The sequence below is a fragment of the Phyllobates terribilis genome, unplaced genomic scaffold, assembly GCF_046119375.1.
Source record: "Phyllobates terribilis strain yellow unplaced genomic scaffold, ASM4611937v1 Scaffold_9__5_contigs__length_417890890, whole genome shotgun sequence".
NCBI classification, from domain to species: Eukaryota; Metazoa; Chordata; class Amphibia; order Anura; family Dendrobatidae; genus Phyllobates; species Phyllobates terribilis.
Window position 1 is genome coordinate 110,235,485 of NW_027362769.1, and position 14,024 is coordinate 110,249,508.

The 14,024-nt window shown below is 39.3% G+C and overlaps 1 protein-coding gene across 1 annotated transcript in view; it reads left to right on the forward strand.

The window, feature by feature from the left end:
• LOC141161707 (dynein axonemal heavy chain 11-like) overlaps window positions 1-14,024 on the forward strand; it is a 1,128,345-nt gene that overhangs the window by 334,854 nt on the left and 779,467 nt on the right. Inside the window, exon 50 of the mRNA XM_073646926.1 lies at window positions 6,310-6,411. Coding sequence (XP_073503027.1) covers window positions 6,310-6,411 — 102 coding nt within the window. The remainder of the gene's footprint in view (window positions 1-6,309; window positions 6,412-14,024) is intronic.

A 14,024-nucleotide genomic window follows, 5' to 3' on the forward strand; every position in this document is an offset into this window, starting at 1 on the left:
TATGTAAAAAAGATGGCCCAATGTATCAATACGTATGTATTAAAATATGACTCGCATGTGACAAGTTCATGATGATTTTTTTGCCATTTTTCTGAATTGGCTTTTTTTTTTTTTGTTAAATAAAAAAATGGCACAACTGCTGCTGTAGTAATAGACAATACAACACACCATTTCATCACTTTTCTTATTCCTAAACCAACACTGATAATAATCACATCTGACAGCCAAGTCAGGTTTTGCTGACTTCCCTCTGAGTTTTACTTGCAAGACATTTATTAAGTGAGACATTTTACAAATGCGCAGAACATGTCATACAAATGTCAGTATTGATACACCATCCTCACAATGTCCTTATGCAACGTGGTGCTATGTATAGTTTATATTATTCAAGATGTGAAATGAATTGTGAAATAAATATTGGGGCATAGTTAAAGGAAAAAGAATAAAAAAAATAAAAAGTCTGAAAGATTACTGTGTTTATCAGAGACGTTGCTTTAAATTTGTAGGCAACAATGCAAAGATCTGCCAAGTTAACATACAATTTATAGCACTAGTGTCTGTTTAAGTGACAGAGGTTGGGCCACCTCAGGCATCAAATATGTATTTATTATGCATTTATCATCATTTATTGAATTATTTATTTATTATGCCCTAGAAATTAATTGCACTCAAATGTCATTACATGGGAATCATTATTATAGCTATTTAACAAAATCATATATCCGATCTAAGGGATAACAAACACAGGGAAGTAACAGTGCAGGGATATCAAAGTCAGTGAGATACATGATTATTAAAAAATATTATATGTTTACACTTATATTTTACAACTTTCAAATCAGGTCACCAGTGAAATGCTACAAAAGTTTTATAAATATAAAATTATGCAATGCCCTTAAAGAGCAAACATTGTTTTATTTATTTATTTATTCATAAATCAATAGTACAAGTGAAAATAAGAAACTTTGTAATACATCTTATTATAGAAATCTGTTTTTTTTTTCCTCTTGGACTGATAATTTATTCTCAAAATTCTCAATTCATGTGTAAAATGAAGTTAAAACGTAAAAAAAAAAAAAAAACCCCATTATACTTACCTCTCTGGTGGCCCCCGTTCTCCTCTCCAGTGGCATCCTCTGTCATCGGCGTCCTGCGGTGTTCTGAAAGGACCTGCGTTGATGTCATTCAGTCAGCTGACAGGTCATGCGACCGCCAACGTCAGCGGTTGCGTGACCATCACATGACTAAATGACGTCACCGCAGGTCCTTTCAGAACACCGCGGGACGCCGATGACAGAGGATGCCACCGGAGAGGAGACCGGAGGCCACCAGAGAGGTAAGTATAATGTTTTTTTAATTTTTTATGTTTTAATTCTTTTTTTTACTAATGGTACCAGGGTCTGGAGGAGAGTCTCCTCTTCTCCAGACCTGGGTACCATCCACACATTGAACCACATACATGTACACATGTGGATTTTATGCGGTTCAATGCCAGTCAATAGCGGCGATTTCGCCGCGATTACGCACAAGAAATGGTTGTGCTGCGGATTTTTCCACAATGATAATCCGCAGCGGAAATTTCCACAGCATGTGCACAGCACATGCGGATTATCATTGGGAAACATGGCAGAATACTTAACAAGCGTTTTTAATGCGTTTTCACAGCGGAAATTCAGCTGCGGAAACGCATTAAATCCGCATCGTGGGCACACAGCCTTACTATCGTTTCTGAAGAACTTGCAGCAGAATGTCTGTGTTTGCTACTCCCTTCTCCATAGAGTTTTAGAAGCACCAACTGTCATCTCCTATCTCAGTAATGGGGGAATCTGTCTTCTCAGAATCTGGATTTATTTCTCTGATAAGATATATTACAAAGTTGCTTATTTTATGTGTATTATTGATTTGTAAAATAAAAATGTAAACGATGGCTACTCTTTAAAGCAATTGTATCTAGAGCAGAAAGCTACAGTTGTCACTTGGTTGCGGCGTTGTATCATTTAAAGAGGACTTGTCACCTATGTTTTTATGGTGAGCTGGCCACAGGATGTAATAGTGGCTGCAGAACGGAATACTTTTTTTATTTTTTGCCTCTCCTGCCTAGATATTAGCAATCAAAATATTTGGCACCTAATGAGTTAACTTTTGTTGAGTTCTAGGGTGTTCTCATTGGGGTCCTGAACTTCTTCTCCCTGTATGATTTGCTATCTGATAACACTGACTTTGGATTTAACAAAAGTTAACTCATTAGGTGCCAAATACTTTGATCGCTAATATCTCCGCAACGGAGAGGCAAAATTTAAAAAAAAAAAAAATTTTATTCCGCTCTGCAGCCACTATTACATTGTGTGTCCAGTTCAACATAAAAAAAATTGGTGAAAGGTCCCCTTTAAGCATAAACCAAATCAATCAAAGGTTAAAAGGTTTTTATGAAGGTAATAATAAATAATAATAATCATAATAATAATAAAGTGCAGTGCAGCTGCAATGGTGCAAGTATCTGCTACAAACAGGTAAAGTAATCTTCTGACTCTAACCAAGTCCTGTGCACATGACATTTCTTATGAAGAATATTTAAACTTAAAGTCCAGGGGTAATTAATCATCCATATGATGATCAGTGGCATCAGACAGACCCATAATACTGACCCTTACAGCGCTGGTCCCGAACACAATTGGTACAATTCTGTCTGTTACAAACCGTTCTTTTCACTCTTTTTTTATACTGATTGTGCAGTTTTCCTTTGACTTTCCCTTTTTGTTTGATGTATGTGGGAAAGCAAAAATTGGGAGTAATACAGTGTGTATGATTAAAGGCTTCCCTCCACTCTCATATGTCAATCTATTAATGTTCTGTTAGTTCAGATGTTGGTATGATGCATTTTGTCAGAGCTGGAGCATTCATCACAGGTAGATGTAAAACTTAGACAAAAGTCTATGTTCCCATTAATTGTGAGAGGCGCTATCCATCTTCCCCGAGCGTAATTAATGCAGCTTGGAATCTTTAATTTTTCACTATTTGTCATGATGAATATTTCTTTTTGCCTGTGTTATTTATCAATCTGCTCTCATACCTCCCGGATGCTTCAACAAGATGTATGTAAGTAGCGGATTGTGTTGTTGAAACAATTGCATGAAGTGTGAGATTTTATTTAATTTTTCTATACGGAATTATTATATTCAGACATTGAATTGTGATGTGATGGATGTTCTTCTTCTACCAGAAACTGATGACTGGTTTAGCTGGTTGAGCAATACATTTAGTTAGTTGCTTTCATTCAGGTTCAGTTATGATTTTTCACGTTGATGGCTCATATTCTGATACTTTTCCTGAATTGTTGTTATGTGGTATGATATGCTGCAGACCTATAGGGATACGTGATATGTAAATGTATCACGTTTGCTTCCTTTGTTTTTTTTTATGCAAATTTTCCGCTGCGTTTTACAGTACCAGCAAAGTCTATAAGATTTCAGAAATCTCATGCACACACATTGGCTTTTGTGTCATCAGTATTTTGTGCTCTGCATGTTTTTTTGCACAATAGAGCATGTCAATTCTTTCAGCGTTTTTTCTGCATTTTTTCAGCCGTTTTTCACCCATTGAAAGTAATGGGTAGTGAAAAAACGCATAGTGTGAACATACTATCAGGTTTTGCTGTGTTTTTAGTGAAAAAAAGCAAGTACATCAGTATGTGAAACGCATTTATTTTTGTGATTTTACCATCTTGTCTTTGTCACCTGAAATGGCAGTTTGGATTAGGACAGATTAATTAAATTAGTCATGTGTACAATGTAAACAATGGCTGAGCTAGGTGTGCGATTGAACAATACCTGTGGCCCATGAAGGTGTGAAATTGAACAATCTCTGAGCACCTCAATGGCAGACCATAGTGTGAAAATAAATAGTATCCTACATACTCACTGCCAGTGTTTTAGAAAAACTATTCCTGAACAATTCACCTCCCCCCCACTGTCACATTTGTAATTCTGGTTAATATGGTTTCACATATGTTTTGCATTGGTGACTTGTGTTCATGATTCTGTGGTAGAAGCAAAGCTGAACTTTAGGAACCTGAAAAACGCACCAAAACCTGCGTCTTTGACGCACCTTCTTTCCTGCCAAGAGATCAGGTTTTGCTGCAGAAAAAAAACATGCTGAAACAATGGCTAGTGTAAACATAGCCTTTATTCTTCTGCTGCTTGAAAAACATTATTAGGATCGATGGTCAACGTGAATGAAGAAATAGTATCCTCTGTTCTTGTCTCCCCAGTATACAACACATTTTCATAATGGTATTAGTAACATGCCCTTATGACACTTAATTAGACATTTACAATTTAACCCCGTATAATTCCCCGAAAGTGGCAGAAATAAAAAATCAATCACTTGACATATACAATTGCACAAATGTGGCGACCTCTCACCCCATATTGGCCTTTGTTGATCAATCAGAGGGACCATTTGGTGCTGCGGACTTGGTCAAAGCAACTGGGGTTTACATTATTTGGTTATGTAGTGGTTGGATCGGTGGTATAACACAGATCACCCACTTTTTTAGTTTGCTCCTTCCTTGCTATGAAGAGGATTCTGGGTTGATCTTACAGCTGGGAGGAGGAAAAAACAGCTATAATCAGCGGCAGGCCACTATTTAGGTTCATCGTAAGTATTGGCATTAAAGGATGTTCACTTATTTCTGTAGACACTTACGGTCTTTCTGAGATGCAAACCTATAAAGAATTGAGTTCAAAAGCACTAAATGAGAAAGCCCATTTTTTATTAGATCAATAACATCATTTAAAATTAAAAATACGGGATTTTAAAAACAGAACCACAATGGGCAAAAAGACGACATGGCAGAGATGGTAAATACAGGCAATATGGTATAATATGTGATATGCAGTTCAAATAATTTACAGGAATGCGACATAAATGCACAACTATATAATTGCAAAATGTAATAGATGTACATGTATGTTCATAATAAAACCAAGTGGTATAGTAAGTGAATAAGTATCAGTGCAACATTTATCATTTATTTGTTGTATAAAAACGTGTGGATCAGGGTATAAGACGCAATGTGCATAACTATAGTAATGATTCACAGCCTATAGAAAGAAGATAAAGTGGCAAATGGCATATAACATAAACATGATTCTAAATACTAAACATGATTACCGTATATAAAGTGCAAAAATGGATCCATTACAGAATATGCCTGTATCACTGCAATGGCTTCAGCCCCAACGCGCGTTTCAGGGTGTCTAAGATGCATTATTATAGGACTCATTCCTTCTCCTTTAATTAGCTTAGTTTGCCTTAATGAAGAATTTAGAAAACCTTTTTCTGAAGCAGCCAAAACGCATCATGGACAATAGCTGCTGCAGCACATCTTTGATAGATAGATATAATGTACGATCTATTGTGAATGATAAGAATCTTTAGCATGTCTGTCTCCTTGCAGTATTCATACCCTTGGTACGTATTTACTGTGATATTGAATTATTATAGTGGTGCTTAAATATGCAAATTGTCTCTTCAGACAGGAAGAGGATTTGAACTGTAGCGCCACCTGTTGGAAGGAGTGATTCTAAAAGTCAATATCGACTCTTTAACAAGCCTTGCCACATGACTTAGGATAAAAGCCGAACTAGAATCTCAATTTGCAGACACGGTGTTTCGGGGTGATTGCCCCTCGTCAGTGCAAAGTATGAGATCTGATTTGGCTGGCTGAGAGGCTGTGGACTGGAGTCTAAAGGGTAAAGAGAATTATCCTAATCAATAAAATCTCTGTTTGAAGTGGAGGACAGCACAGGAATGTTTATCCTTCACCCTGCTGTCTATTCTGTAGCAGAATAATCAAACTCTACATAAGCTTTCTTTGTAAAAGATTAGTAACATTATTTCCCAGAGTTAACCTAATAGGAATTTTTTTTTTAGAGATATGGGTTTATCATTTCTTAATTTCCAGTTCATGTTAAGCATTATTCACATTTTAATTTTGTGCCACGATCCATTTACTAAGCAGGACATGGAAAACAAATGGCCTCCGTTAATGATCTATTCCAGACAGAAGAGACGGACTTACACGTACCATTCTAATATTTTACATTGAGCCTTGTATTGGTGGTTATAATAAAACCAGAAAGAAATATATTTTTCCACCTTTTTTAGATGGGTTATAGATTCTGTTATTAAAAATATGGTGATATCATTGGTTATCAGTTTCTGGTGGCATTTTTTTCCTTTTGTATATTTTGTTTGTCATTATTGTGGACTTTTTCTTTTTTGACATTTCTAATAACATTCCTGTAGATTTATTGTGAAGTGGATTTCAAGCGCCAATCTCTATCACAAGCCAACACAGACTTGGTCTATGCAGCGGAAAAGCTGGAAATCATCCAGAAGAAGCTCGAGGTATGCAACCCATTATCTAATTTTTTGGGTTACTTTGGCACAAATGATGGACCATATTACGTGTACATTATGTGGGTCCATGTAACAATCACTGGTGTCTGATTTGGACCAGTATCTGATCATTTGAAGCTCAAGAGATAAAAATTTGTCCAAACTAGAGACCATAAACATTAGATACTCGTAGGTTGTGATGTATCCACTTACTGAATCTAAATATTTGTTATGCCAGATATGTTTGGTATCTACTTTTCCCTTTCCCTCTAAGGTAATACCATGCACAGCTCTTTCGTTAATAGGATCTGTTACCCTACTAAGGCTGTGTGCCCACGATGCCGATTTAATGCATTTCCGCGGCGGCATTTCCGCCACAGAAACGCATTAAAATCGATTGTTAAGAGGTCTGGGATGTATCCCAATGATGATCCGCATGTGCTGTGCACATGCTGCGGAAATTTCCACTGCGGATTATCATTGCGGAAAAATCCGCAGCACAAACAATTTGGGCGCGATTTTGCGATGAAATCGCGCCCATTGACTTGCATTGAACCGCATAACATCCGCATGTATACATGTATGTGGTTCAATGGGTGGCTGGTACCCGGGTCTGGAGAAGAGGAGACTCTCATCCGACCCAGGTACCATTGTACCTGCAAGTAAAAAGAGAATTATAAAGTAAAAAATTAAAAAATATTCATACACACCTCTCCGGTGGCCCCTGGTCTCCTCCCGGCTGCGTCCTCTCTCCTCGGCGTCCCGTGGTGTACTGGCAGGACCTGCGGTGACGTCATTTAGTCAGCTGATGGTCACGCGACCATCACCGGACCACTGACATCAGCGGTCGCGTAACCATCAGCTGACTACATGATGTCACTGCTGGTCCTGCCAGTACACCGCGGGATGCCGAGGAGAGAGGACGCCACCGGGAGCAGACCAGGGGCCGCCAGAGAGGTGAATATAAGGTTTTTTATTTCTTTTTACTTTTTAATTAATTTTTTTTACTTTAGATGCTGCATTTGATAGTAGAAATCTCCTCATAAGTTGGTCACACAATATAAATCCATGCCAGTTGCATGGATTTATATTGTGTGACCAACTTGTCAAGCCCTTTTCCAAGTGATGCTCAAAATCGCTTGGAAAAACGCTTGAAAAAAAACGCATGTGAAAACGCATGTCAAAACGCTGAAAAAACGCATGTAAAATCCGCATGGGTTTTTTCTGCCAAGGAGATGCAGAAATACTCAGGAAATTTCTGCTTCAAATCTGCATCGTGGGCACATAGCCTAAAAGATGTATTAGCTAAAGCTAGCCATCACTAGACATCAGACACTGCACTCAAAACAAGGATCACCAAACTATGACTTGCCTACTTTGGAAACATCATACGAAGAGATCAATCACTGGAGAAGGACATCAAGGTCGGAAGATTAGAAGGAACAAGGCAAAGAGGAAGACCAGCAACCCGATGGCTTGATACTATCAAGATAACGGCAGAGAAGACCCTGGTGGACCTATCTAGGCTTGTACAAGATTGATCTTCCTACAGATCGTTCATCCATCAAGTCGTCATGGCTCAGGAACGAGCCGAAGGCCGTTGAAGAAGACGAAGCTATCAACAGAGGTTTCCAACAGCGAATTTCTGGATGACATGTTCTTCACAGCTGGTCTGTGAAGGTTGTTGTTCAAGATAACATTGCCATAAATGAAGATGAAAGATCGCCAATATATGCCTGTCATGTTCATTAAAGTCACCTAAATGCATCAACAATTAGCAAAAAAATCTCTAGTGTTTGGCCATCACCTTTATGCTGAATTTAGGAACTTGTGCTCAGTTTGCCTACAATACTCTTCTTTTGTTGTTGTTCATATAGGGGTTTTCTAGGATTAATAAAATGGGTCTGCTGACCTATACTTGAGATAATTTATCAATATCAGGATGGTGGGGGTCCGACACCTGGCAATCTACCTAATCAGCTGTTTGCGGGTCCCATAGTGGCCAGATGTACACTGTGTATAGAGCCACAACAGCACAGCTCCATACATTGTGTAGTGGCCGTTCTCAGGTACTGCAGCACAGCTCCCATTGAAGTGACTGTGTTCCGAGCTGCAGTGCTTATTAGCTATTAATTTACTGATATTTCTTAGAAAGAATAGACTGATGAATCACTACAGTAAAATATAAGAAATCTCATTGTTATGTTTCCTTTCCTTAGATTTCAGGCTCTAAATAGAGTAAAAAAAAATATAGAAATGTATTTAAACATTAAATTTCCGTTTTGCATGAAGTACAAAATAAGTTTTGAAAGGAAGCTGATGATGAAGAAGAAATGCAGCGGGCATTTAATAACTAGAACAACGGCGAGATAATTAACGGGCATGCATAAAGATTCATGCTTTATACCAAAATTTTAATTTTGCACATAAATGTGCCTGATGTAGGCAGCATTTAATCACCTAGCTGACAGGAGTAACTACTTTCATTTAACCTTGACTGAAGATCATGAATTCTAACAGGTTTAATTGGGTACATCATTTAACAGAATGAACAGAGCAAATTTTTCTCAATTCATAGCATCTGATTGACATGCACCAGCAATGCTACGCCGCGCAATTAACATTGTTCTGTATTCCAGGTATGGACACCAATTGCCATAGTGATGTGACATTGTTTGATCATAGTGGCTAAAAAGAAAAACGAGTTGTCTTACTCCTTGTTTAGAAGAGGGCAAAGTTTAAAATTACAAAAAATGAGACATTTTTGATTAGTTCTTTTACTGTTTATTAAAATTTAGCCACATTGACATGATAAAGGTGGAAAGGACACATTGTAGAAGACATTGAAAGCTGATCTCATTTCTCCAAGTCCAAAGCTGCTTTATAGGGTTGGTATAGACCAGAAGGAAGAATCAAATTGTGCCTTTTTTCTCATTTAAAAATGAGGTTTTCAGTACATTTTGTAATACAAACTACAATATTTTATCTGATTAATGTATGATATCATCTATGTGACACATAAGTAAAGAAAAATACAAATTTATTCTAAGAAATATCTATCTATTGAAATCTATCTATTATCTATCATCTATGATCTATCTATCTATGTATCTATCTATCTATTATCTATCATCTATCTATCTATCTTATCTATCAATTATATATCTATAATCTATCTATCTATCATCTATGTATCATCTATCTATCAATTATCTATCAATTATATATCTATCATCTATCAGTTATATATCTATCATCTATCTATCATCTATCAATTATCTATCAATTATATACCTATCTTCTTTCTATCATCTATCTTCTGTATTTATTGATCTTTCTATTTTCCTATCATCTACAGTATCTATCTATCTCATATCTCATATCTATCTGTTTATCTATCTATCTATCTATCTATCTATCTATCTATCTCATATCTATTATCTATCTGTTTATCTATCTATCTATTTATCTATCTATCTCATATCTATGTATCTATCTATGTATCTATCTATTTATCTATCCTTTTATCTATTTACCTATCTATAATCTATATATCTATTTGTCTGTCTCTCTGTCTGTGCGTCTGTGTGTCTGTCTATCTATCTCAATTGCAGATATAATGCTTACATACTTTGCAGCTCTGCAGGCTTTGTCACTACATACATCAGCTCCTGTCCCTATTTGAGGACCACAGTCTATATTCCTTTTGCTAAAAACACACCCAGAACCCAGGTTTCTTATCCAGTGAAAAGAGTTCTCCATATTCTTTCATTTTATTTTTCAACCCACCAACCCATACAAATAACCAAGTTATTTTGATTGGCCACTGCTCTCATTAATTTTTACACGCTGCAGCGGTGACATATTCCTGACCTCAACACACACGACCGCTGCAGCCAATAATTGGGTTGTAGAACACATGAACTGTTGAAATAAAACATTTAAAACCTTTAATCCCTTACATGTTTGTTGCATGGCGTGCAGGAGTGTAGAGTGGGCTCAGGAGCTGTGTCGGCACCGTACCCTGCAGATACATTTTGTGCCTCTAACAGCAGCAATCAGAGATGATCTCCGATCGCTGCTATTAACATCCTAAGTGCCTCTGCCAATCACTAACTGCAGCATTTAAAGCGCATGGTCCAGGGGGTGCATCATCTTGTGCACCCATGTCCTCTTCACAACGCGATTTGCAGTGAAGCCCAGCGACATGTTATGCTTCATAGCAGAACAAGCAATAAAGCTGAACAAGCAGTCAGATGATGGCAGGTTCAAGTCCTCTTAGGGGACTGGAAAAAAAATATACGTGGTATTGACGCATCTGTAAAAGTCTAATTGATCTATATTATTTAGCCCGTACAGTAGGTGCCGTAAAGCAGAATAAATCAAAACTTTTTTTTACAATTTCATCACACTTGAATATTTTTTTTCTGGTTTTCTAGTATATTGAATGGTAATCGGCTTGACCACACAGCCAGCGAGCTATGAAGCTATCAGTCTAGCAGAGGAAGGTGGGGCTGGATGGCAAATAGAGCTGGGGAAGCAGAGAATTGGGAAGTGCTTTGACATTCCCAGTGCACTTATGCAAATGAGACTTATGCAAATTAGGCTTATCAGAATAACAGCGAATGTTTCAGTCAGGGAGCAACAGATTGTATCAGTAAAGGTATGGATGGCATTATCTTTCAGAGACCAACATGTTCTTGTATATAGGGGATGGGAGATGAACTTTTCTGATAACTTCCAGCTGTACAGGGAACTGCAGTGCCTCAATGACTTGACCTTCATGCACAATGGGTAGCAGAGAGTGCCTTGGTGTAGAGAAGATCAGGGAAGGGGGCACCGTACTAAACCAGTGCTTCAACCCATTATTCATTAGGTTCTATAGAGTCCCTGAGGTCAGACACCTACCAAGCATATTGTATATAAGTATTGCCATAGTTTAGCATTATGCCATTATTCTGGAAAACCACTTTAAAGGGAATCTGTCACCAGATCTTCTTACCCCATCTGTGCACAACATGATGAGACCCTGATTCCAGCGATGTATCACTTACTGGGCTGCTTGCAGCAGTTTTGATTTACCTGTTGCAGATGTACCAGTTCTCTGAATGCTGAGCTCTGTATGACCCCACTCACACCACTGATTGGCTGATTTCTGTGTACACTGTGCTTAAGCAGAATCTGCCAATCAGTTTTGGGGGTGGGGTTATGCAAAGCTCATAAATATGGAAGACTACATAGCAGCAGATTTACTAGTCCTCTAGTGATAATCTCCTGCTGATAAAACTGTGAATTTATCAAAACTATATTAAGCAGCCCAGTAAGTGACACATCACTGGAATCAGGGTCATTGTCTCTACATTATGATGCTCTCAGATTAGGTGGCAAAAACCTAGTGACAGATTCCCTTTAAAGACACTGTTTCATCACAACACCATAAAATGAAGCTGGTAATGGTGAGCAACAGATTGCCAATGGGTGCTACGGCCCTTTAAACAAATTCTGTTATTGCCAGAAGCATTATTATTATTATTTATTATAGCGCCAAATATTCCATGGCGCTTTACATGTGAAAAATGGGGTATACATAGCACAAACAATTACAATAATCTTGAACAAAACGTGATGGCGACTGGTACAGGAGGAGAGACGACCCTGCCCGCGAGGGCTAACAATCTACAAGGGATGGGTGAGGATACAGTAGGTGAGGGTAGAGCTGGTCGTACAACGGTATGGTGGAGCGAGGGTTGTAGGCTTGTCAGAAGAGGTGGGTCTTCACGTTCCTTTTGAAGGTTTCCACGGTAGGTGAGAGTCTGATATGTTGGGGTAGAGAGTTCCAGAGTAGGGGGGATGCGCGGGAGAAATCTTGTATACGATTGTGGGAAGAGGAGATAAGAGGGGAGTAGAGCAGGAGATCTTGTGTGGATCGGAGGTATGTATCAGGAGACTAGGTCACATGTATGGAGGAGACAGGTTGTGGAAGGCTTTGTATGCCATGGTTAGGGTTTTGAAGTGGAGTCTCTGGGCAATGAGGAGCCAGTGAAGGGATTGACAGAGGAGAGGCCGTGGAATAGCGAGGGGACAGGTGGATTAGTCGGGCAGCAGAGTTTAGGATAGATTGGAGGGGTGCAAGAGTGTTCAAAGTGAGGCCACAGAGCAGGAGGTTGCAGTAGTCGAGGCGGGAGATGATGAGGGCGTACACTAGTGTTTTTGCAGATTCGTGGTTGAGGAATGTGCGGATCTGGAAGATATTTTTGAGTTTGAGTCGGCAGGGCGTGGAAAGGGCTTGGATATGTGGTTTGAAGGAGAGATCAGAGTGATCTTGCGGGACTGGGGAGAGTGAACAGCCATTGACATTGATAGATAGGTCGGTGGGGGGGATGAATGAGATGGTGTAAAGTTGATGAATTCTGTTTTGTCCATGTTAAGTTTTAGAAAACTAGCAGAGAAGAAGGATGAAATAGCAGACAGACATTGTGGGATTTTGGTTAGTAGGGAGGAGATGTCGGGTCCGGAGAGGTAGATCTGTGTGTCATCAGCATAGAGGTGATACTGAAAACCGTGAGACTCTATGAGCTGTCCCAAGCCAAAGGTGTAGATGGAGAAGAGGAGAGGTCCTAGGACTGAACCTTGGGGGACACCGACAGATAGGGGGCGAGATGAGGAGGTGGTGTGTGAGTTGGAGACACTGAATGTCCTGTCTGTTAAGTATGAAGAGATCCAGGATAGGGCCAAGTCTGTGATGCTGAGAGATGAGAGTCTGTAGTAAGAGGGAATGGCCCACTGTGTCCGAGGCAGATGACAGGTCTAGGAGGAGGAGGAGGACAGAGTAGTGTCACTTGGATTTGTGGGTTAGTAGTTCGTTGGTGACTTTAGTCAGGGCAGTTTCAGTAGAACGGTGCAGTCGGAAGCCAGATTGGAGGCGGTCAAAGAGAGAGCAGGAGGAGAGGTGGGAGGACAGTTCAAAGTAGACATGTTGTTCCAGTAGTTTTGAGGCATAGGGGAGAAGTGATATAGGGCAATAGCTAGTCAGAGAGGATGGGTCAAAAGAGGGCTTTTTGAGGATGGGTGTGATCGAGGCATGTTTGAAGCATGAGGGGAAGACACCAGTTATTAGTGACAGGTTGAAAAGGTGGGTTAGGGTTGGGATGAAGATAGTGGTAAGGTTGGGGATGAGGTGGGACCGGATTGGGTCAAGTTCACAGGTGGTGAGTGTTAGAACCCTCCTGCTTGTTTTTTCCTATCTTGTGTTTTACGGTCATGTGACCATCTGCCTATATATTCCAGCTCCGCCCTTTTGGCTGTGCTGGACTTCTGTGTTGTTTGACTGTTTTGCTAGCCAGGTGCTTCTGTGCCTATTTCTGTCAGTTTGCTTGGTCCTTCTATGACCTCTAGCTAGTACCTTTAGTCAGTTTATGTTTTTGTGTTCTGCAACAACCTTTTCTGTTCAGGAGGTGTCCCATTTTTGTTCCAGTCCTTTGTTCTTTTAGGGACCCCTTCCTTTATGCTATAGGTCTTCGTTCAGACTAGCCGAGGACTAAGGCGGTTTTGTTCTCAAGGAACAGGCAGCCTGCTACATTGTAGGGATTCAGCTTAGTTCTACTGTGGGGATAGCTTTCACC